This window comes from Mesocricetus auratus, unplaced genomic scaffold (genome assembly GCF_017639785.1).
Source record: "Mesocricetus auratus isolate SY011 unplaced genomic scaffold, BCM_Maur_2.0 Super-Scaffold_100008, whole genome shotgun sequence".
NCBI lineage: Eukaryota > Metazoa > Chordata > Mammalia > Rodentia > Cricetidae > Mesocricetus > Mesocricetus auratus.
This window is the reverse complement of record NW_024429192.1, coordinates 81,417,174-81,442,310: the sequence shown is the minus strand read 5'-3', so window position 1 is coordinate 81,442,310 and position 25,137 is coordinate 81,417,174. Positions and strand designations below refer to the sequence as shown.

At 41.6% G+C, this 25,137-nt stretch overlaps 1 protein-coding gene across 4 annotated transcripts in view; it reads left to right on the top strand.

The window, feature by feature from the left end:
* Positions 1 to 3,424: 3,424 nt before the first annotated feature.
* Rnf216 (ring finger protein 216) overlaps positions 3,425 to 25,137 on the top strand; it is a 104,181-nt gene continuing 82,468 nt past the window's right edge. The window contains exons 1-6 of one of the 4 annotated variants that reach the window (XM_040751287.1): positions 3,425 to 3,569; positions 11,906 to 12,041; positions 17,106 to 17,239; positions 20,634 to 21,269; positions 22,112 to 22,188; positions 24,605 to 24,707. In XM_040751287.1, the coding sequence (XP_040607221.1) occupies positions 11,975 to 12,041; positions 17,106 to 17,239; positions 20,634 to 21,269; positions 22,112 to 22,188; positions 24,605 to 24,707 (1,017 nt within the window). In that variant the 5' untranslated portion in view covers positions 3,425 to 3,569; positions 11,906 to 11,974. Of the gene's footprint in view, positions 3,570 to 3,608; positions 3,634 to 11,905; positions 12,042 to 17,105; positions 17,240 to 20,462; positions 21,270 to 22,111; positions 22,189 to 24,604; positions 24,708 to 25,137 lie in introns of those variants that run through there. The other 3 variants (XM_040751284.1, XM_040751286.1, XM_040751285.1) reach the window with 3 other exon arrangements.

Here is a 25,137-nt window from a genome sequence, read left to right as displayed (position 1 = left end):
AAACCTGTGACCCAGTGAGTTTAAGTAGGGTTATTTGCATGACTATAGGTAGGAGGTCATTTTACAGGAGCACAGTCAACTTACTAGCGGCCACAGAACTGAAGAAAATCACACCCTTTCCCCCAGCCACCATTAACTGAGAGACAAGGTCACTCAGTGGAGCTGAAGGCTTCTGGTGTTTATTAGTTCAGTTAGGCTGACTGGTCAATTTGTTTCAGGAATCTGCCTGTCTGTACCTTGCCAGTACTGGGGTTACAGATGTCACTCCCCAGATGTCACTACTGGTGCTGTTGGGGAACTGAACTCAGGTTCTCATGCTTGTGGACTGAGTCAACTCCCCAGTCTCTGAGCTTGGTCCTGGTTGTGTGAGTTTTGTGAGTTTGCAGATTTGTTAAAACTGATAGAAAGTACACTTATCTGGGTGCTGTGTTCTGTATATAACTTATACCTCAATAGCATCAATGTTCTTTTTTCATAATAATGGGCCAGAATGATAGAAAATTACTGTTTTTGAAAGCAGATCCAGTTTGGGTATAGTTTCCTCTGTGACAAGACTTACGGAGCCTCCATCTACAGTAAGTTGATGACAATAGACATAGCTCTTGGGAACAGAAGGATGGGACACACATTGGGAGTAAAGGCAGCCCTGCACCACTGAGACTAGTCTTACAGTTAAATGAACATTAACAAAGTGCAACCATAGGAATAAATCAGGTAGTTTGGGGAGCTGGGGGTATGGCTTGGTCCTCTAAATACTGTCCATCTCAGCATCACAGTGTGTCAAGCACAGCCCTGAGAAGGTGTCAACAGCCGAAGGCATTATCTACCTACCACAAGGGCGTGATCCTAGACGATGAACCTAGCAGCCCCTTGTCTTTTGCTATTGTTTGGACTATAAATGTCTCCTAAAGGTCCATGTGTTAAAGATTTGGTCCCCAGAGGTAGGGCTGGAGAGACTGCTCGGTGATTAAGAGCTGTTCTTCCAAAGTACCGGGGTTCAATCCCCAGCACTCACATGGCAGCTCACAACTGTCTGTGATCCCAGTTCTGGAGATCTGATACCCTCATACAGACATAGATGCAGGCATAACACTAATTTGCATACAATAGAAATAAATAAATCATTTAAAAAAAAGACTTAGCTGGACGTTGGTGGCACACACATTTAATTCTAGCACTCTGGAGGCAGAGGCAGGCAGATCTCTGAGAGTTCGAGACCAGCCTGATCTACAGAAAACGAGTGCTAGGATAGGCTCCAAAGCTACACAGAGAAACCCTGTTTTGAAAAACAAAAACAAAGACTTGGTACCTAGGATGGTACTATTGGGATGTAGTATTATTAATATTTTATGCATTGATGTCACAGCAACTTAAGAGAACAGTTTTAAAGATTTTACTTTTATTTACATGTAAAATGATATAAATAATAAATGTAATTTTTTCATAAAAAACTTAATTCATTGTGTTTTGTGTGGTTAGGCCTAGAAATTCCCGCACTTAGGAGAAAGTTGGAGGCCAGCCTGAGCTACATAGCTGGGCCTTATGCCAATAACAATAACAAAGTAACAACTGAATCTTAGAAGCATGACCATAGTTCCTCTTATCCTCCTTCTTGCACCTCTGTCAGGGGCCTGACTATAGTATGGTCTGACTATGTGCCTTAGAATTTCATGTACTGAAACTTACTCCTTGGTTCTGTATGTTATTGGGATTTGGAAATGAAGCCCTTTTAAGGTTAGATGAGATCATGAGGGTGGGGCTCTCACAGTGACATTTGTAGCTTTATAAACAGGAAGAGACACCCAAGCTAGCCAACATACTGTTTTTGACAATGTAATGACTTTTTGCTATTTTATGATTCAGTAAGGACTTCCCAGCAAGATCATAAGTTCAAGGTTAGGCTAAGCTATGCAGTGAGTTCAAGGCCAGTCTAAATAATCTAGCAAACTTTTATCTCAAAATTTAAATAAAAGTAAAAAAAGAGGGCTGAACTGACAGCTTGTCTAGCATGTGTGAGACTGGGGGTGGAGGGCAGGTCAATCTCAGCAGCACACATACACACATACTCAGAATGCATGAACGCATACACTTGCATCTAATGAAACCTAAAACAGAACTAGTGAGATGGCTCAAAGGTTAAGAGGGCTTGCAGCTCTATAAGAGGACCAGAGTTCCATTTTTAGCATGCATAACTCATGACTCAGAACTAGCTCTAGGGGATCTGATGGTCTCTTCTAGACGTCTAGTTATCTGTCCTTGTACAACACACACACACACACACACACACACACACACAATTTAAAAACAAATTAACAACAACAACAACAAAAAGGCTGGGCAGTGGTGACAAATGCCTTTAATTCCAGCACTTGGGGGGCAGAGGCTGGCAGATCTCTGTGAGTTCAAGACTATCCTGGTCCACAAAAGCTAGTTCCAGGACAGTCTCCAAAGCCATAGAGAAACCCTGCTTTGAAAAACAAAAGTAATTAAGTATTAAAACAAAACAAAACACCGTGACTTAAGTTTGTTTGTTTGTTTGTTTTTGCCCCCTAGACAGGATTTCTCTGTGTAGCTTTGGAGCCTGTCCTGGAAGTCACTCTATAGACCAGGCTGGCCTCCAATTTACAGAGATCCTCATGCCTCTGCTTCCTGAGTGCTGGGATTAAAGGCATGCACTACCACTGCCCATCAGAAAAAATGAACATCTTTTACTTTCTTTGAAACATTTTATGTGTATAGGTGTTTTGCTTGCATGTTTATCTGTGCACCACTTGCATGCTCAGTGCCCACAGAGGCCAGAAGAGGTCGTCGGATCTTCTGGAACTGAAGTTACAGACTGTTAATGAGCTGTAAGGTGGGTGATAGGAATTAAGTCCAGGTCAATACTCTTAACCACTGAGCCAGACCTCCAGTCTTTATTTAACAGAGTTTGAATAGAATTTAAGAATACCTTATTCTAGCAGGTCGGTGGTGGTGCATGCCTTTAATCCCAGCACTTGGGAGGTAGAGGCAGGCAGATCTCTGTGAGTTTGAGGTCAACTTGGTCTATAAATTAAGTTCCAAGACAGCTAGGACTGTTACACAGAGAAACCCTGCCTCAGGGGAAAAAAAAAGAATATTCTTTACCAAATACCCTAGGGGGAGAGTTGGGTCATTTTACCTATCTTACCTAGTACACAGAAACATCTCATAAGGGGACGACAGATAAGTGGTCAATCAGTTGATTCCAAAGTCAGCTGTCCACCCCAGCTTTAAGATGAGATAATGACCCTGGGGTTCAGCTGTTCTTTTGTCCTCCAGTCGCAAGGAGGAGTCAAGGCTCTAAAGCTGTGGAACCCAGATGGAGGCCCGCTAGGCAGCCATCTCTATGGTCTCGCTCTCCAAGCCCCTCCTCTCCGGCCCTCCGGGTGCCTCTATGGTTCTTCCTGTCATTAGTCGGGAGGGGGCGCTGCGCGCAGGCGCGAGGTGGACTCCGTGGCGAGGCCGGAAGGAACCTAGTAGCGGCCTCGGCGGCGGTAGCGGCGGCGGCGACGGCTGCAACGACGAAGCTTTTCAAGCGGCTGTTTCAGGTGACTTGAGACTCAACTCCAAGCGCCGAGCCGCGCTCGCGGAGCTGGGCTAGTTGCGTGGCGAGTACGTGACGGACGCGCGCGCGGGCTCCTCGGGCCGCGGGTCGAGTGGCCTCCCGCCAGGGCGCCCCTGAGGTGGGGGCGGGGGTTGAGGGGACGCGTTCGCGCGTCCCGGGGGTCCGGGGGACCTCGCAGGGGGTGTCGGGAGGGTAGCGGCAGAGACGACCGCTGGCCAGCCGGCTCTCCTCCCGCCACTTAGGAAGTTTCTCAGGCCTGCCTGCTGCGCGGGGGGCGACGAGCCGCTGAGAGACCGTTCGCTGGCGGCTCTCGCTTTGGTGGCCGCGCTCCCGACCGCGGCCTGGAGAAGCGGAAGAGGCGGCGGACTGTTGACTTTGAACTCCAGCCCGGGCTAGTTTGGGCCCCTTGGAGTCCGAGTTGACGCTGTCATTCCAGCCAGCGCTCCGCGGAGCAAGGGGACACACAGCTTTTGCAGTCGGAGCCCTGGTGCTCCCGTGGCGCGTGGCACGCTGGGTGAGCCGCGAGACCCACGCTCGAGTGAACACGGCGGCCCCTTGTTGCTCATCCGTGATCTGTCTGTCCACAAGGGTGCAGTGACCTGGGACCCTCTCCTTCATTGTGCGTAGTAGCCGTTACCCTTTGAAGTTTGCTCTCTCTCTCTCTCTCTCTCTCTCTCTCTCTCTCTCTCTCTCTCTCTCTCTCTCTCTCTCTCTCTCTGTCTCTCTCTGTCTCTCTCTGTCTCTGTCACTGCATAGCCGAGGCTAACCTGGAACCCGAGAAGTAGATGAGGTTGTTCCCCCGGAACTCAGGAATTCACATTTCTCTGCCTTGGGAGTGTTGGGATTAAAGGTGTAGGCCACTTAGTCCTGTTTTATTAATTGTCTTTTTTTTTTTTTTTTAAAGATAGGGTCTGGCTTCGAACTTAGATACCTGCTTGTCACTGAGCTTGAGTGCCACACATACATACCCCTTGCTGGGTTTTTTTGTTTGTTCTGCTTGATTGGTTTGAGTGAGACTAATGATTTTATTGGGTTTGCTTACAGAGCAGGGGTAAAGGATTAGGGTGAAGTTTCACCCCCATCATGGATAGTGACCTTATGAAAGCTGCATCTTCTTGGTGTTTTAACCTATGCAGAGGAGCTTGTGCCCACCCTTGCTGAGGAAGGAAGAGGCAGTATTTTGTTTGTTTTGAGATAGGGTTTCTGTGTGTGTCCCTGGCTGCTCTGGAAGTCACTTTGTAGGCCAGACTGGCTTTGAGCTCGCAGAGATCCGCCTGCCGATGTCTTCCAAGTATTGGAATTAAATGTATGCCCCACCATGCCCATCAAGGAACAGTATTTTTATGGCCTCATCGCAGTTTAGTCAGTTTATCAAAATTAAGAAATAACCAGACTTTGCGTTCTGTTTGTGTCCAGATGAACTGCCTAGGGTGTAGGAAAGCGTGGTGAATTTCTTGAAATGCCTGTGAATCTTGAACCTGGATTTTGGGCACTGCCTTGAGCCTATTGCATTAGGGACTTGAGATTTTTATCTAAAAAGGACAAGAGCAGCTATTAAAAAGATCTTGAGAAATTGCGGTTTCGGGAAAAGTTTATGAAATCTGGTGAGAATGGTGGGGTGTTTTGTTGTTGTTGTTTTTGCTTGTTTTTTGAGACAGGGTTTCTTTGTGTAACAGCCCTGGCTTCCCTAGAACTCACTCTGCAGGCCAGGTTGGCCTTGAACTCATAGAGATCCACTTGCCTCTGCCTTCCAAGTGCTTGAATTAAAGGGGTGCACCACCACCACCAGGTGAGAGAGTGTTTACTAACTACAGTGTGAAGTACTGCTTCCTATGTTTACTGTATTCTAGGCTTTGCCATATTCTAGATCCTTCTGGACATAATGATTTTTCATATTGTCATCCCTTCATCTGTATAAAACTTATTTTTTGGACACAGGGTTTCTCTGTGTAATCCTCACTGTCCTGAACTCACTCTGTAGATCTGCCTGCCTCTGCCTCCCAAGTGCTGGGATTAAAGGCATAGGTTCCACACTAGGCTCAAAAGCTTTATTTATTTTTTTTTTTATTTTTAGTTTTTTTGAGACAGGATTTCTGTGTAACTCTGGCTGTCCTGGGACTCACTCTGTATACAGGCTGGCCTCGAACTCACAAAGATCCACCTGCCTCTGCCTCTGCCTCCCGAGTACTGGGACTAAAGACATGGCTACCACTGTCCCAGCAAAAGCTTTAATTTTAAAAAACATTTATTTAGTATGTATATGGTCAGAGGACTTTTGAAAATCAGTTCTCTTCCACCACATGGGTTCCCAGGTTTTGAATTCAAGCTGTCAGGTTTAGCAGCAAGTACCCTTAACGTACTGTGCTAACTCACCAACCTTATCTTTCCAAACTTGATGCTAAGTGCTACATAAAACCCTAAACATGTTTTCATATCACTCTTTTTAGTCCTGTCAGTGAGGTAGGTTCTCCAGTTGCTAGCTAGCGCTCTCTCTCTCTCTCTCTCTCTCTCTCTGTCTCTCTCTCTCTCTCTCTCTCTGTGTATGTGTGTGTAAAGGGAAGTGCTGAAAAATAACAAAGGAAGTAAGGTTCAAAACTGAGACTGGAAATAATTTGGTTGCACAGTTCTTGCCTCTAATTTTTCTACTGTACCTTGTTAATGCTATTTTGTGATGATATATTATTTATGATTTATTAAAACTTGCCTAGTTTGGCCAAAGAGAATTCAGCTTGAGTTTGGGATCAAGGAACCAAGTCATTGCTGCTAGAGAATGGGGGGAAAAAAACTATCAGGTGACACTACTTGGGTCAGCAAATGCTAGATTAAACATGTTTTGTATACTGTGGTAAGGACGTGGGTTCTGTCGTGGTGATACTTGTAATTTAAAGAACAGCCAGGGGCCGGGTGGTGGTGCATGCCTTTAATTCCAGCACTCGGGAGGCAGAGGCAGGCGAATCTTTGTGAGTTCAAGACCAGCCTGGTCTACAAGAGCCAGCTCCAAAGCTTCAGAGAAACCCTGTCTCAAAAAACAAAAACAAATAAAACAAACAAACAACAAAACCAGCAGAGGCCAGTGCTGGATACATAGGAAGTTCCAGGTCAGCCAGGGCCACTTACACTTAGTAAAACTCAGTCTAGAAAACAAAACAAACAAACAAAAAAAACAACCCTCAGTTCTGAATAGGTTAAAGTGTAGGGCCTAGAAAGGCAGTACTTAGGTAAAAGCAAGAAGCAAGTGTTATAAGCTCCTAGACAATTGATCTTCAAGGCTAGGGCTGTAGCTCAGGAATATAGTACTTAGCACCTGCCAGGCCCTGGGTTCAATTCCTCACTCTGCCTCCCTAGTGCTGGGATTTAAGGCATGAGCCACCAACACTAGGCAGGTTCCTAGAATCTTGATAAGTTTATTTGTTAGCCTTAAATTACCATTTCTCCATATAGAGCTGTTTAGACTATCTACAAGTTTTGCTCTTAAATTCCTCTAGCTTCTGTTCTGGAATGTGGCTTGACCAGACTTGAACTCTGTTAGTTTGGTGAGGTAACATTGCTTCCTTAGAAAAGACTGAATCAGCCGGGCATTGGTGGCGCACACCTTTAATCCCAGCACTCGGGAGGCAGAGGCAGTCGGATTTCTGTGAGGTCGAGGCCATCCTGGTCTACAGAGCGAGTTCCAGGATAGCCTCCAAAACAATACAGAGAACCCCTATCTTGAAAAACCAAAAAAAAAAAAAAAAAGGACTGAAACTTGTCCCTAAAGTAATTTGTCTAGTAGCCAGTGGTATTGAATGTTTAGAGTTAGCATTTCATTGAAGCCTGAAAAATGATGGTTATCTCTTTATTGAGATTTTATTTGTTTTAGTTAGAATACTTTTATAAAGAAGCCACTTCTCTTATTTGGTCACCCAGTGGTATAATTTATGTAGGAGAAATAAGGAATGTCAAATTATTTGCCCTTATTTACCAATTTATTGGTTCATTTTGTATGTGTATTTCTTTATGGGTTTGTTTTCCTATACAGGGTCTCACTGTGTAGTTCTGGCCAATCTGGAATTCACTATGTAGACCAGGCTGGCATCAAATTCACAGAGATCCTCCTGCCTTTGCATCACAAGTGCTGGGATTAAAGATGTGCACCATTATTTTCTGATATTTTGTTGTTTGTTTGGTTGGTTTGTTTTGTTTGTTTTCAAGACAGGGTTTCTCTGAGTATAGCTCTGACTGTCCTGGAACTAACTGTAGACCAAGCTGGTTTCCAACTTAGAGATCCACCTGGCTCTGCCTCCTTGAGTCCTGGGATTATATAAGTGGGCCACCTATGCCCAGTTTAAAGACAGGGTCTAATGAGCCCAGGCTGGCCTCAGCATTCACACATACACACACACACACACACACACACACACACACACAGGTCAGTTAGTAGAGTGCTGACTGTGGAAGCATGAGAATTTAAGTTTGAACCTCAGCAGCCCTGTAAAACACTGTAGTGGCAGTCACTTGTAATCCCAGTTGTGGAGAATTGGAGACAGATGCAGATGATGGCTTCCTGGGACTTGTTGCCTAGCTAGCCTAGCTGTGTTGGTGAGTCCCAGTTTTCAGTGAGAGAACCTGTCACAAAAAACTAAAGATGAAAAGTCCCTGAGGAATGACACCTGGTTCACCTCTTATAGTAATATATTGTTTATGATGTATTAAAGCTTGCCTGAGGATTCAGAAAACAAAATCAGCCACAAGCCATAGAAGTCAGGAATGCACCTTTAATCCCAGCAGACAGAAGCTAGGAGGTAGTGGTACACACCTTTAATCCTAGGACTCAGGATTAAGAGATGGACTGATCCCAAGGCCACCCAGGGATACATGAGATTCAATCAGTCTAAAAGAGAAACATCACATGCCTTTAATTCCAGCACTAGAGGGGTACAAAAGAAGCAGGATCTTCTATTCAGTATGAGGCATTCCTTCTCCAGTCACACAGAGGAGAGGCAGCAGTTTGAGGCTTGGTGAAGAGCTTGTGCGTGTCAGCCCGTTCAGCCTGAGCTAGAGGTGAGATCTAGTGGCCAACTGCTTTGCTTCCCTGATCTTCAGCTTAAACCCCAATATCTATCTCTGGGTCTTTTATTTATTCATGTTACAACCTCTGACCTCCACACACCACATAGAATTATGAACTCTCATTTATACACACTGAAGATTTTCATGCCAATTCAATACTTATCCTTATTGAAGGTTAAGATTTTCTGTTTTAGGTCAGTGGGAACTTCTCCAGACTTGTTTTCTAGTTCTGATAGGACCCAATATTGACACATAGTTTTTGATAGTTGCTTTGATGTCTGAGTGACAAGATGCTCCAGACTCATTCTGTGTATCTCCTGCCCACAACCTGGAGTTGGTAATTGTCCAAAATTACTTTTGGTGAGAAAATTTCAAAAATCAGAGACAGCCCTGTTTTTTTGGTTTTTTTTATCCACTAACTTCAGAAAATTGTTTTATGTATCTAGTCTTAACAGTGGTTTTATATTAAAAAGGTTTAATATTGGTCTATACATGCTGAGTTATGGTCAGAATGAAAGACTAAGGGAGAGGTATTCACCAGAATTATGATCCTTGATTTTGAGAAGGTAACAACAACTGAAGTGAGGGTGTGTGTTATGTGAGGCATTCTCTAACCACTTTCCTTGTATTAATGTCTACAATGCTCACAATCAACCCCAAGACTGGCACTATTACTAACCTTATAGTCTTTCATTTTGACCATAACTCAACTCTACTGATACTTGTTATATTGTTCCTGGCAGCTCCCACAAGCACGCTGTCAGACAGTTTCCGGGTTTGACAGTTTCTGGGTTCACTTGGATGAAGAAGAGCCTGTGAGAATTCAGCAGATTATTAAAAAGAGCCATTGAAGATCTGACTGAATCATGAATAAATAAATAAAGAAAATACAAAACTGATAATCTGCAGCCCTACAGCCAGATAGTCCTGCAGACATTGAAACTTCAGAAGCTTGTCTTTGGGAACTAAGCAGCAGCAGTAGCAGGAGGAGGAGTTCTAGAATGTCATTGGGCTTCCTTAACTACATACAAGCAATATACATAGAAGAAGATATTAGCTCGGGGGACCTTGTTACCAGCATCTTTTATATTGGTTCTTCCTCCCAGGAATGGTGGGATTTGAGGAGAATACAGTGTGTCTCTCTCTTCCTTTCTCCCTCTCAATCACACTCTTTCTGTTGTTTTACTTTACTTCGAAGGCAGTTCATTTATTCTGGCCATAAATCAGTTCCAGGAAAGCCAGGGCTGCACTGTAACCATGTCAAAAAAAAAAAAAGTACTTTATCACAAAAATTATTTTTCTCCTAGGACTGAAGATTGAACCTAGACCCTTATCCCTGCTGAGCAACATGGCTGTCACTGAACTCTTTTTCTTAAAAAAATAAAATAAAATTGTTTTGGGAAGAAATGACATGTAAACTATATTCCCTTGTTGGATTTCTTTGATTTAGTATACCGTTTGTGAGATTCATCCATGTTGCATCTATTGTATTAATTCCTTTCTTAAACAGTATTACAAAATTTTCATTAATTTGAGAGTTTCCCTTGTGCAGTGTATTTTGAACATATTAACTCCCCTAATATTCTTTCTTTTTGCTGAGTAGTCTGTATTGCCTAAGTGTCTACCAATTGAACTCTTTCTGTTGATGGAGACCTGGGCTACTTCCAGTTATTATCTGTAGTAAAAACTGCTGTGCACGGTTCTTTTTTTTTTTTTTTTTTTTTTTTTTTGGTTATTTTTCGAGACAGGGTTTCTCTGTGGCTTTGGAGGCTGTCCTGGAACTCACTCTGTAGACCAGGCTGGTCTCGAACTCACAGAGATCCGCCTGCCTCTGCCTCCCGAGTGCTGGGATTAAAGGCGTGCGCCACCAACGCCTGGCCGGTTCTTTTTTTTTTACATTTTATTTATTTGTTTTACGTGTGCACACATGCACCTATGGAGGTCAGGACAGTTTATAGGAGTTGATCTTCTTTTTCCGTCATGTGGGTTCAAGGAACCAAATCATCCCCCAGGCTTAGTGTTAGGTACCTTTACCCCTTGCCCACTGTACCATCTCTCTGGCCTCTGAATATTGTTTTTATGTTAAATTGTTACTGATTTTTTTTAAGGTTTATGTATATGTATGAGTGTGTGAAAGTTGTGTGCATGTGCCTGAAACAGCAGGAAGAGAGTATGGGATTGCTGAAGCAGGAGTTATAGACAGTTGTGAACGGCCCAGCATGGGTTCTCGGTTCCAAGTTCCAAGTGCAGGTCCTCTGAAACAGCATCACAGAGTCAGTTTTCTCATTCCATTGTGTGGGTCACAGGCATCAAACTCAAGTAGTCAAGCTTTATAAAGGCCAGTATCTTTCTCACTGAGCCTTCGTGATGGTCATGTGAAACATCCCCCACCCCCCAAAAAGGGTTTCTGTGTGGCTTTGGAGGCTGTCCTGGAACTAGCTTTTGTAGACCAAGCTGGTCTCGAACTCACAGAGATTCACCTGCCTCTGCCTCTCTAGTGCTGGGATTAAAGGCATGCGTCACCAACGCCCAGCCTGACCTGAACATTCTTATGGATTTTTTTCCTGCACATATTTTCTAGTTTTTATTTTGGTGGGGGGTTGCCGCAACGTTAAATTCCTCAAGGAAAATGCTGTGGATGTTTCACATTGATAACGATACATATTTGACCCTTAAAAACTGCCAATTTCAGAGTGATGTCATTTTTTGGTGGGGGGGGGGATTGGGGTTTTCAAGATAGAGCTTCTCTGTGGCTTTGGAAGCTGTCCTGGAACTAGCTCTTGTAGACCAGGCCGGTCTCAAACTCACAGAAGTCTGCCTGCCTCTGCTTCCTGAGTGCTGGAATTAAAGGCATACGTTACCACTGCCTGGCATGATTGCATATTTTAACAATTGCAACGAGCTATATGGTAATATCTTGTGGAGGTTTTTAGGATCCTGTATTTTGTTTTTGTGTCAAGGTCTTTCTCTGTGTGTCTCAGGCTGGCCCTAGACTCCATGATCATCCTGCCTCAATCTCCCCAGTCAAAGGATTTTAGTTGTCTACTGCCATTGTTTGTGGGTTTGTTTTGTTGTCTTTGTGTTGTTTGGTTGGTTGTTTGGCTGTTTGTTGGCTGGTTTTTGGTATTTGAAGATGGAATTCCTCCTTGTGGCCCTGGCTGTCCTGGAACTCTATGCATCCAAGTGCCTCTGCCTTCTGAGTGCTGGTATTAAAGGTGCATACCACCCCCTCCTAGTTTATACTGTTGTTAATGCTGTTTTCTCTTTCAGATCCTGTGGAACAGATGATGGCCATATTTGGGTACTAACAACCACCTGTATCTATACAGGAATTTGAAAATGGCAGAGAGAAACAACAAGGAGGAGGTCATTCACTTGAACAACTTTCACTGCCACCGGGGAGAGGGTAAATTGCTTGTCTTTTCCCCCTTTATTCATTTTTTTTAACTAATTTTTTATTTAGAAACATTTTTTTGTTTGTTTGTTTTTCAAGACAGGGTTTCTCTTTTTGTTTTGGAGACTGTCCTGGAACTCACTCTGTATACTAGGCCCCCACTGACACCTCCCCAGCCTACTCCCAAGGATAGTGAGGTCCTCCATGGGGGGATCATTTGCCTCTAGAAGTGTTTAAGGAAATGGAGATCACACAGTAGCACTCTGGGCCACGCATCAAATCTAAAATACCACAGACAATGCTAGGCATTCTTGCTCTTAATTTCTTTTCTTTTTTGCTGTAAGATTCTGGATTAGCCTCATTGAGAATGTAAGGACATAGTTCTTTGTTTTATAGTCCTTAAAATTTTGACAAATTCATTGATTTGCAAAGAGCAAAAGAATACCTACTTTTTTTTTTTTTTTTTTTGGTTTTTCGAGGCAGGGTTTCTCTGTGGCTTTGGAGGCTGTCCTGGAACTAGCTCTGTAGACCAGGCTGGCCTCGAACTCACAGAGATCCACCTGCCTCTGCCTCCCAAGTGCTGGGATTAAAGGCGTGTGCCACCAACGCCCGGTGAATACCTACATTTTAATAATATTTCCTAAATGTGTGTGAAACGTCCTGTCATCTGAATGTACATTTATTTATACTTGCTCTAAAAGAGAAAAAAACATTGATGAGTAAAGAGAATCCTTAATAGATTCCTTTCTAGGAAGAGACTAAGGTAGCTTTGTTTTTTCTCTTACAGACATTTTATGATTGTAAAGATGATTTTTTTTTGCTAGTATGAAAAAAGTCATGTATTTGTCTTCAGCACACTTAAAGTGTAGGAAATTTCACTAGGTGAATAAATTTAAAGGAAACAAAATCATTCAAACTGTACAAGTTACAGGTACAAAAGAAATACCAAATTTAAGATTTTGTTGATAATGTGTTACAACTTGGTAGTGATTGTAGTTATAACGTGTGATTCAGAAACTTTCAAGTCTTAGCTGTAATTTGTACACACACTCATTTCTGACTTCTCTACATTAATATTGAATTAATGTTAGGATTTTTTTCCCCCTGAGACAGGGTTTCTCTGTATAACTTTTTTTTTTTTTTTTTTTGGTTTTTCGAGACAGGGTTTCTCTGTGGCTTTGGAGGCTGTCCTGGAACTAGCTCTTGTAGACCAGGCTGGCCTCGAACTCTCTGTATAACTTTATAGATCTTGATGACCTCAAATTCACAAAGATTGCCCGCCTCTGCTTGGAATTAAAGGCATACGCCACCACTGCCTGACTAATGTTAGAATTTTTTAATTGGGCCTTAAATATGGTTGAACAGTTTTCTTCAAAAAAAGTTAATTGGCTGGATATGGTGGCACATACTTTTAATCCTAGCACTCAGGAGGGAGAAACAAGTGAATCTCTGTCAATGTGATGCCAGCCTGTGAGACTCTATCTCAAAAAAAAAAAAAAAAAAAGACAGACAACTACTTCCTTTGAAAATTCTTGACTTTGGAAATGTATTTTTGTTTAACAAATAAAAACACGCTATACACATCATAAGGGTGTTTGTCTGGCAGGTATGTAGCAGTTTTTGTTGTGCCAACCTCAAGTTCTCAAGTTTTTTTCTTATTAACGGTTCTGAAAAATGAACTTGGAATCTTACAATTTTGACCATACCATTTCTGCCACCCTATGAAGTCTGTGCGTCTTTGCAGTCATGCCTCATTCCATCTTAACCTTAGGAGGCCACTAATCTACTTTGTATTGCTACTCAGTTCCATATAAATGAACCACAGTACACTTTTTTTTTCTAGAATTCTTTTGTTCAGCATATTAGAATTTTTTGTTTGTTTTTGTTTTGTTTTGTTTTGAGACAGGGTTTCTCTGTGTAGCTTTGTAAACCAGGTGGGCCTGAAACTCACAGAGATTCGCCTGCCTCTGCTTCTCAAGTGCTGGGATTAAAGGCTTGTGCTACCACTGTCCGGCCAGCATATCAGAATTAAGACAAATCAATTACAAGTTGTTATGGTTTTAAAGATTTATTTATTTATGTATTTGGATGTTTTGTCTACATGTTTGTCTCCTGTACATCAGAAGAGGGCATTCCATTTTATTATAGACAGTTGTGAGCTTGTGAGTGCTGGTAATTGAACTCAGGACCTTTGTAAGAGTTGCCAGTGCTCTTAATCACTGAGCCACACAACTTTAATCCCAGCACTTGGGAGACAGAGGTAGGCAGATCTCTGTGAAACAGAATAGGCTTCAGATTAATCCATCACAATGGAAGTCTTTGTTTTGAATAAAATTTAAGACCTAAAAATTTATGTATTTTGTCAAATAAAGCTAGAAAATCAAAGAGTCTAAGTCAGGGATCAGCAAATGTTAAGGTCCAAATAGTCAGTATTGCCTTGCAGACCATGTGTCTCTATTGCATCAACTTAGCAATACAATTTGTCCCCTAAGATTGAACATATGCTTACCTTGTGACTCAACATTTCCATTCCTAGAATGTTCTCAACTGAAATGAGCACACCAAAGAATGTACATTACAGCAGTATCCAAAATAGCCCATATTAGCACCAAGTCAGATGTCCATCGAGGGAAGAATGAATAATTTATGACATATTCATAGTACAGATTCTCATGTAGCAAAGAGAACTGTCATCACAGCAATATGGATGTATCTCAATCATGTGATTTGCAAGAAAGCCAGACACAGAGGAATCCCTCCTTAGAACCAACCAAAACTAATCTGTAGAGTTAGAAGTCCTCCTTTTGAGGCCTGGGCAGTCTATGAGGCCTCTGGTAGTGAATCAGTATTTATCCATAGTGTACAAATGAACTTTGGGAGCCCATTCCACATAGAGGGATACTCTCTCAGCCTAGACACACCGGGGAGGGCCTATGCCCTACTCCAAATGATGTAATAGACTTTGATGATCCCGCATGGAAGGCCTCACCCTCCCTGAGGAGCAGAAAGGGGCATGGGAGGGAGAGGGAACTGGGATTGATAAGTAAAACAAGATTGTTTCTAATTTAAAATTTTTTAAAAAGTCCTCCTTTTGAGGAGGATACAGGATGGTGATGGGAAAGAGTCACAAGAAGGGTGCTAATGGGCTAGAAATAGTCTCTGATTTTGTCATGGTTACATGAGCATTCTGTGGCAATTCATGGAGCTAAACCCTCAATTTGCTTGCCTAAGTTACATAGAGTTCCATACTAGCCTGAATTATAGTGTAAGACCCTGTCTAAAAGGAAAAACAAGCACAAGAAAAAAGTTAGCTCAGTGATAATGCTCTTGCCTAGCATTCACAAAACCCTGGGAGATGGATGGCTTAGTGGGTAAAATAACCACTGAATAGGACCTTTGTTTGGTTTCTCCTCTCTGTCTCTCAGAACCCACATAAAGCCAGACATGATAGTGCATGTCTATAATCCACAAGATGAGAGGTGGAGACAGGAGAATGTCTAGAAGCTTTCAGGCCAGCTAGCCCGGCCTGGTGTACACAGCAGTGAACAAGAGACCTTCTCAGACAAAGTAGAAAGCAAGGACTAACATCTGATGTTGTCCTCTAACCATAATACATGGACCTGGTGTCCTCTCACATAGGAACTCAAGTGCTCACATACACCACAAATGTTTATTTAAAAAGGCTAGACATAGCAGTGTGTATCTGTAATCCTAGTGCTGGGGATTCAGAGATGGTAGGGATCCTAAGACCTCACTGGCTGGTCAGTGTGGTTGAATCAGAGAGTAGTTGAGTATGGTATTTGATATTCTATTCCTCCTCTAGCCTAAACACACAAGTGTTTGTGGGCCCCCACACTCAAATAAATATAAAACACTTTTACTTCAAGAAAAAGGTAAGAATAGGCATCATCCCCAAACAGTGGGGAAAAGTTTCCACAGATGGATCTACACCTACCCAGGAACAGACTAGAGTGAGCAACAACTGTTGTCAGCCATCTTCACCTACAGAGCTGGGTCTTTGAATTTAACTAGCTGTGGTTCCATTTAAAAGAGCAGGCAAGTCAAATTGTCCAGTGTTACAGATGCTAGGTGTTTGCTTAGTAGATGCTAAGTGTTTGATTCAAATGGAAATTTTACTTAGTTTATGTATAAATGAAGCTAATTTTTAAATCTTAAATGAATATATTACTATTTTTGAGTGATAATTTTTTCAGATGTAGCTGTTTAACAAAACGTTCTTTCATTTTTTTCAAAGAGCAAACGTTGGAGTCTGTAAAGAAACTGGTAGTTCTATGACAGTGTCATAAAACAAATACATATGTTAAAAAAAAGAAATTTATAGGTGGCCTGAGTTCCTTCAGGAAGGTTGGTTTTTGTTTTTTGAGGCGAAGTCTGACTCTCTCATGCTGACTTTCTATGTCTAGAGGATGGGCATGAATTCCTCTGATCTTCCTGAGGGCTAGAATTTCAGGCATCCACCAATCCACCCAACTAAAAAGAACAGATTAAATGCCTATATTCCTAGTACTTGAAATGGGGGATTGCCAGGGATTTAAGGCTAGTCTGATCTGCATAGCACCAAGCTAGGCAGCCATGGGTGGCTATAGCATAAGACCCTATCATAAGGCAAAACCAAAAAAACCTTTCAGATTTCTCCCACTTAACATAAAAAGTGCGCCTTTAATCCCAGCACTTGGGAGGCAGAGTCAGGCAGATCTCTGTGAGTTCAAGACTAGCCTGGTCTACAAAGAGTGAGTTCCAGGACAGTCTCCAAAGCCACAGAGAAAACCCTGTCTGGAAAAGCCAAAAACAAAAAACAAAACAAAACAAAAAAACCACACACACACACAAGAAAAAGTGATGCATCTTGAGCATTTTATTTGTGTGGCATCTCTCAGTGTTATTGGCAAAAATTAACATGGAAACAGTTCTTACTGCTTGAGTCTTTGTGCACTTGAGGTGGTAAGTTAACTGTAAGTAGCTTTGAATTGCCTTGAGGCTTGGGCCAACGTGAATGCAGGGACTGAATGTACTCATGCTAGCCTCACAGTGACCACATTTTCTGCCTCCCTATAGAATGGATGAGTGTCAGAGATGGGCCGATCACCATATCTGACTCCTCTGATGAGGAAGGGATTCCAATGCTGGTTACCCCAGCTACTGAGCAACATGAAGATGATGACCTAGATGATGATGTCATACTGACAGAAGTGAGTGTTTTATGAACTTGTTGCTGACTTCATGGAAAAATTTATTTTCTTTATTTCCTTATGGTTTTGAATATATAAATGTAAAAAAAATTAAAGCCTGTTCTTTTTAGTTCTACTGTAGTTTTTCCAGTTTCCTTTTCATTTTGAGTATTTATTTCCTCCTTCCACCCTTCTGACAGGGTCTCATTGTGTAGTCCAGGTGACCTGAAATTTGTTATATAGAACCTTGAAATTAGAGAGATTTAACCTGCATCTCCTGAGTACTTAGGACTACCCACTGGGCATTTCTCTTGTTTTGCTCTTTTTTGTTTGTTTGTTTGTTTGTTTGTTTGATTTTTGTTTTTTGATTTGATAAACTGACCATTGTTTTCCTTCCTTGTTTTTAATAATTTTTCTTAAGATTTCTTTTTATTTATATCTGTCTGTGAGAATGAATGTCACCTGTGTGCAAGTGCCCTTGACCAAAAGAGGGCATCAGATCCATTGGAATTGGAGTTACAGGCATTTATTTGTAAGCCACCTGATAAAGGTGCTGGGAACCAAACTTGGAACTTTTTTTTTGGAGACAGGGTTTCTCCGTGGCTTTGAAGGCTCTCCTGGAACAGCTCTTGTAGACCAGGCTGGTCTTGAACTCACAGAGATCTGCCTGCCTCTGCCTCCGGAGTGCTGGGATTAAAGGTGTGTGCCACCACTGGCTGGCGACACACTTGATTTATTATGTGGTTTCTTCACTACTTTAATCATTTATTGTGTGTTTATCTACTTGTTGGTTGGTTGGTTGGTTAGTTGGTATTTTGAGACAGGGTTTCTCTGTAACAGCCTTGGCTGTCCTGGAATACTAGGTTGGCCTCAAACTCAGAGATCCACCTGCCTCTGCCTTTTGAGTGCTGAGATTTAAAGATGTGTGCCACCACACCCAACTGCAATTCATCTTCTTCCTATATCACTTGTAACTTAATGACTGGGAGCATATTATACATTCTTTTAGTTTGCTTTAGTGGTTTTAGTGTAAATTGAGAATTATACAGATATTTCCAGGATAGATTTCAGAACATTTATGTTTAGAATATTTTAGAACATTTACATCCCAGAATCACCAGTTTGTCATACCTAACTCTTCCCTCTATCTTGCCCCCCTTTTCCACCCTCAGCAAATACTAATCTGTCTGTAGATTTATATTTTTTAGAAATTTCATGTAAATTGTGTAGTACTAAACTTGCCTTCGGTTGGCATATTTTTCAAGCTTCATACACATCACAATGTACATCATTTAATTCCTTTTATTATTTACTACATTTTATTTGACGTGTGTACGTGCATTGCACACATGGAGATTAAAGGACTACTTGGGAGAGTCAGGTTCCTTCTTCCACCATGTAGGTAGTAGTGATCAAATTCAGTAAGTTCATCTGTATAAAGCATATAAATCAATAGCTTTTAGTATGCTCATACAGTCTTGCATTGTCATCACAGATCATTTTTAGAATATTTTTGTCACCTCATGAAGAAATCCTGATGTATTAGCTATTATCTCCCAATCACTTGTCCTAGGCAACCATTAATCTAACTTCTGGCTGTTCTTATTGCCTATTCTAGACATTTCACATAAGTCATATATGATTCTTTGCAGCTATCTTCTTTCACTTAGCATATTGGTATTTTATTTTTGTTTTCATATTTATTTTACTATTTTTGAATGTGTGTGTGTCTGCGTGGTGTAATGTGCATGTGAGTGTAGGAACCTGCAGAGGTCAGAGGATTCAGATCCTCCTGGAGCAGGAATTACAGGTAGTTGTGAGGTTTCCAGTGAGAGTTCTCTAAACTAAATTCTGTCCTTTGTGAGAACAGTATGCTATGTCATCTCCAGTCCCTATTTTTTGGGTTGAGGTGTGGGAAGCATTGAGACAGGATTTCTTTAAGTCTTGGCCGTCCTATGTAGACCTCGATATTTTTTTTTTTTTTGAGCTTATTCCAACTGCCTCTGCTTCCCAAGCATTAGAATTAAAGGCATAGGCCTATTTACCAGACCCTATTTTACTCCTTTTTATTGCCAGGTAGTATTCCATCATGTAACTATATCACATCTTGTTTATATTCACAACAGATGATGGTCAATTAAATTGTACTTTTTGACTCTCGTGCATAATGTGTCCTTCAGCTGTAAACATTTAGTTAAAGGTTTGTGTGTGATTGTATATTTTCATTTCTATCTGTGTATGGCAAGAAGTACAGTTGCTGAATCACTCAAACTCTGTTAAACCCTGCCAGCAGCTATGCCATTTTTAGATTCAAGCTTTAGTTTTCTGTGTTCTTGTTGATTATCTTTTTACTGTGACTAGATGATACTGATTTTTGTGGTTTGATTTACACTTCCCAGTGGCCAGTGATCCAAACATTGTGTGTGTGCCAGGCATTGGTGGCGCACACCTTTAATCCCAGCACTCAGGAGGCAGAGGCAGGCGGATCTCTGTGAGTTCGAGGCCAGCCTGTTCTACAGAATGAGTTTCAGGACAGCCTCTAAAACAATACAGAGGAACCCTGTCTCAAAAAACTAAAAAAAACGAAAAGAAAGAAAAACATTGTGTGTGTGTGTGTGTGTGTGTGTGTGTGTGTGTGTGTGTGTGTGTGTGTGTGTGTGTTGTATGCATGCTTGTACAATTGGGCAGATGTGAGGGTCCATTCACATATGGAGACTTTAGGGGTAGCTGTCTTCCTCTGTTGTTCTCTACCTAATGTTTTTAATGTTGTCTGTCAGTGAACCCAGAACTCACCATTTTGGCTAGACTAGTTAGTCAGGAAACCATTATAATCTGCCTGTCTCTTCCTCCTTGATATTGGGATCAATACACATGCACTACCTCACCTAGGATTTTATCTGTGTTCTGGGCATTAAACTCAGGTCCTAGTGCTTGGGTTAAATACTTCAACTACCTGAGTGGGCCTCTTACTTTGAGTCACATGTACTGTAGTTTGATCAGTTTTCAATATTACAATAAATGTGAGTGGTGTTTATGGTGTATATGCTGGTGGATCTCTGAGTTCATGGCCAGCTGTGAGTATGTAGGGAAACCCTCCCTTAAAAAAAAGATGTGATAGTTTTTTATCCTCGGTGGATGTTTCTGGTTTTGTTTCTTTCCTGTCCTTTCACTGTAAATTCAGAAGCAGGCATAGATAAAGGAAAGAAATTGAATTTATATTATTAAAATTTCATTTTTTTCTTAGAAACATAAACCTCAGACATCCCGACCCAATCTCATCAAACCAGCTGCCCAGTGGCAAGATCTGAACAGATTGGGAGAAGAAAGACCTAGAAAGTCTAGAGCAGACTGTGAAGCAGATCCCCACAGCTCATTTTCCTTTTGTAACAACTCACTGTTTGGTTCTGGGGCACAGGATGATTCTGAGGATGAATATGGTGAATTTCTGGATCTTGAGAGTGGTAAAAAAGGAGAAACCAAACCTGGGCCAAGCAATAAGCAGACAGCAAACAACACTGTCAACCCCAAATTGGAGCAGAAAGTCATTATATTGGGAGAAAATGGCCTTCTTTTCCCAGAAAGTGAACCTTTGGAAGCTCAGAACCAATCATCTGAAGACTCAGAAACAGATCTCTTATCAAATCCTGTAGAGCCAGGTACTTCAGTAGATGACCAGGTAATTGAAGAAGAGTACTGGCTTGACCATCCATACTTCCAAGCTCTGAATCCACAGCCTCAGGAGAGAACAAACCAGGTTGTGTCCCAAGAGCGGCATTCTGAAGCAGAAATGGGCCCATTGTTCTTGCGCCATGATTTCCCAGAGCCTGCTTTTCCAAGGCCAGAACCCCAGCAAGAGGGGATTCCAGGCCCTGCTTCTCCTCAGCTGGCCCATCCTCTGGGAGAACTTGAAGATCAACAGTTAGCAATTGATGAAGACCCTGGGCCAGCTTTCCCCCTGCCAGGATCTCAGCAGGCCAATTTGGAAAACATGTGGGGACAAGAAGCTGCTGAAGTGGATCAAGAACTCATTACACTGTTAGTGAAAGAAACAGTAAGTTTCTTTTTACTATGATTTAAATAATACTATCCTGTTAATACTCATACTATTCTCTATTTTCTGTCATTGCAGTAAACAAAGAAGTACTTTGTGTAAACTAGATTCTCTAAGAAGTATATATCTAGAGTAAAAGAAAGGGATCCAAATATCTCTAAACCTGCAACACAGACTATGCATTCTACCCTCAGAAGTGCTCTTGGTGCTAGCTGTGTATCATGGTGCCTTGTGCTGGCATTCCTGTAAACTCCTGTTTATGAAAGACCTTGAGTTCCTGTTTATTGGATTTCCTGGATCTGGGCCATCTAATACAGCAGCCACTAGCAATCCCCTGTGGGTATTTACATTTCAATCTCTGACATCCGAATAAAGTAACATTCTATTTCCAGTGCATCAGTCATTTTAATAGCTCGATTCAGTAGGATACCTAAGGTAAAGAGAAAAGCAGGTCTTTGTTTTCTGGGGTCACTTGCTTTTTCTTTCCTTAAGTCTCTTAATCCTAATTGGCCAGGTCTTTTTATTTGATGCTGTGAGGTGTGTCCTTTAAAGCAGGCATGGGGATTGTGTTTTCTTCATCTCTGGCCTGCATACTTAGTATTTATTGGAAGAATGGAGACTGGAGCTATAAAATAAGACATAGGATACCTATGAGTCTTTTCTAGACCTCATCTTTACCGTCTAACCTGGAAACTAAGGACTGATTTTTAGCCAGGCACAGAGCTGCTTTACAGCCGTTCTCTCGCCTTTAATCATTTTATATACTTTATGTCCTATAATTTTTATTGCCTTCCAGAACCATTGTGAACAACAAAATATAAGTAATATTTACTCCTTTCTAGGAAGCAAGATTTCCAGATGTAGCAAATGGATATGTTAAAGAGATAATTCATTTGAAGAATTACTATGATTTGAATGTGTAAGTATTCCATCATGCTTGCTTGCGTGTATTTCTCTCTCTCTCTCTCTCTCTCTCTCTCTCTCTCTCTCTCTCTCTCTCTCTCTCTCTCTCTCTCTCTCTCTCTCTCTCGTAAAATATAGGTAACATTTTGGCCATTTACAAGTATACACTTAGATGTCATTAAACATTTTTCTTTTTTTTTTAAAGATTTATTTATTATGAATACAGGACCTCTAGAAGAGCAGATCAGTGCTCTTAACCTCTGAGCCATCTTTCCAGCCCCAACACTTTTCTTATTATGTAGCCCTGTCAACTGTTGATCTCCAGAAATTGTCTCATCTTCTCAAGCTGAGACTCTATCCATTGAGCACTTAACTTCTTCATCCCCCTTCTGTCTGAGTCCCCACGCTTAATTATTCTTTCAGTCTTGGGAAATTTGATTATTCTAGACATCTCATATCCATAAAATCATACAGCATTTGTCCTTTTCTGACTAAACAAAGTGGGAGAAGAAAGGTCCTGGGCCAGGCATGGAAGAGATGCATGAAGCTGGTTTCCATGTCTCTTTAATGATCCTATTTGATTTGTCTTTTGATACAGGGTCTTACTATATAACCCTAGCTGGGCCACTCACATGCCTCTTCCTCCTGAGTGCTGGGATCAACAGTGTATGCCACTACACCCAGCTTTTCATTGTCCCTAACATGGTATCTCTTGTAGGTCCTTTTACTGGCATCTTTTCTCTGTTCTCTTCTGGCCACATCTGTCATACTGGGCCACTCTACTAACATTGAACAAGAAGGAACTTGCCCAAGCAAGGAAAGGAGAAGAATACAGAGAAAATCCTGATTCCCTATGAGCTGACACTTTCTTGCTTCTGAGCCCTACCCAGGCCAGCTTCACTGCTACCGTGCCATCCTCTCTCCAGCCTTCTGATTTGTCTTGGTTACTGAATGACAAACATGGATAGTTGACTTTGTTGAGTCTTCACACTGATGTGTCTTTGTGGGTTACCTTGTGCTACCTCGTCCTTAGCTTAAAGTATTTCAACAGTGACATAGATAATTATATTCAGCAGTGAATAAAGAATCCTCATGGGTTTCATATGAAGAGAATCTGTCCTGAGAAGACATGGTCTGCTCATCAGTTGTGGAGTTAGCTAATAAGCTGAGCCTGACTTATGTAGCCAGAGGCTTATATTACCACAGTTTTACAAAGGGTATTGTTGTCTCAGAGTTCATTTATTTGCTCAACAACTAAATCTCAAAGCAAATGTATTTGATTGTGAGTGTGAATACACACTTGTCAGATTTTTCTTTTGTGACCGCCAGCTCACAAATAATGATTTTTATTATTAATAATGAGATTTATTATTAATTATAAAAGTTTGACCTAGCTTAGGCCTGTTTCTAACTAGTTCTTATGACTTAAATTGACCCATATTTTTAATTTACATTCTTCCACAAGGCTTGTCACCTCATCTTAGTATCTGCTTCATCTGTTTCTGACTGATGACCCCGCCTTTCTCCTTCCCAGAGTTTTCTTTCTGGAAGTTGCACCTATACTTCGCTGACTAGCTTTTGGCAGTTCAACTGTTTATTACACTAGTCACACAATACATTTTTCACACAATGTAAAAATATCCCACAACACTTAACTCCTGTTGATATGTTCATAGTTTTTTTTGGGGGGGGGGTTGAGACAGGGTTTCTCTGTACCTTTGGAACCTGTGCTTGAACATGTTTTTTAGACCAGGCTGGCCTTGAACTCTCTGAGACCCTCCTGCCTTTGCCTTCCAAGTGCTGGGATTAAAGGGGTGCGCCACCACTGCCTGGCCAATCAGTTTTCTTAATAGCCAATTGTCTGCGAGGAAGTTCAGCGGAGTCTGCATTTATCAGTGTGTTCATTATTTTTGTCCTGTTTGAGCTAGAGTCTTGCAGTGTAGCTTCAGCTGTCTTAGGACTTCAGAGTTTTCTGCTTCAGCTCTGAGTCCTGGGGTTATATGTGTGTGCAACCACATCTAGCAAAGAGAAACCAGAAACCTGATGTGGCTGTCTTTATTATTGGCATCTTCCTTCCTTCCTTCCTTCCTTCCTTCCTTCCTTCCTTCCTTCCTTCCTTCCTTCCTTCCTTCCTTCCCTCCCTCCCTCTCTTCCCCTCCCTCTCTCCCTCCCTCCCTCTCTCTCCGCCCCATCTCCCTCTCTCTCATTCCCTCCCTCTCTCCCTCCCTGAAACAGTGTCAAATTTGAGATCCTTCTGCCTAAACCCTCTAAGTGTAAGGATTACAGGAATGTGCTGCCACTGGTACATCTTAATTCTTTGATAAGTGTCACTAGAAACTTTTTTTTAATATTTCCTATGACTCAGTAGGTAAATAAGGGATTTGAAGTCCTATGAAAGTAATGAAAGTAACACTATGTGGGGGCTTTTGCAGACTTTGTAATTTTCTTCTGGAAAACCCAGATTATCCAAAGAGGGAAGACCGAATAATTATCCACCCCAGCAGCAGCCTGCTTGCCAGCCAGGATGATGTGAAGGCAAGTATCCCTGGTGGCTTCACCACTTGAACTTGATCTGCTCTATTGATGATGCCTTCTTTGTTATCTTGAAGGCAACAAAGTGTTGTTAGCGCAGGGTTTTAAAGGCAAGCAAGGAAAATAAGATTTCACAATGTTTGTGGACCTCCCTGGAACTCTCCCTGGGCTCCTTTCTTGTATTGTTACTTTTATTTACCCATCCCCGTAAAGAATTAAGTAAATCCCTGTGCCTTTAAATCCTACAGAGCAGGTGCCTAAAATGAGAAAAGAATTGGTCAAGATTCACAGTGTTGTTCTAATAGTTTGTTTTTCTTAATATTTTGTAATTGTGAACTTATATAAAAATTGAAATACATCACATGAATTGTTGGTATACTTACCACTAATACTAGTAAAATTTTATTGTACCTACTCTATTATATTTCTATTT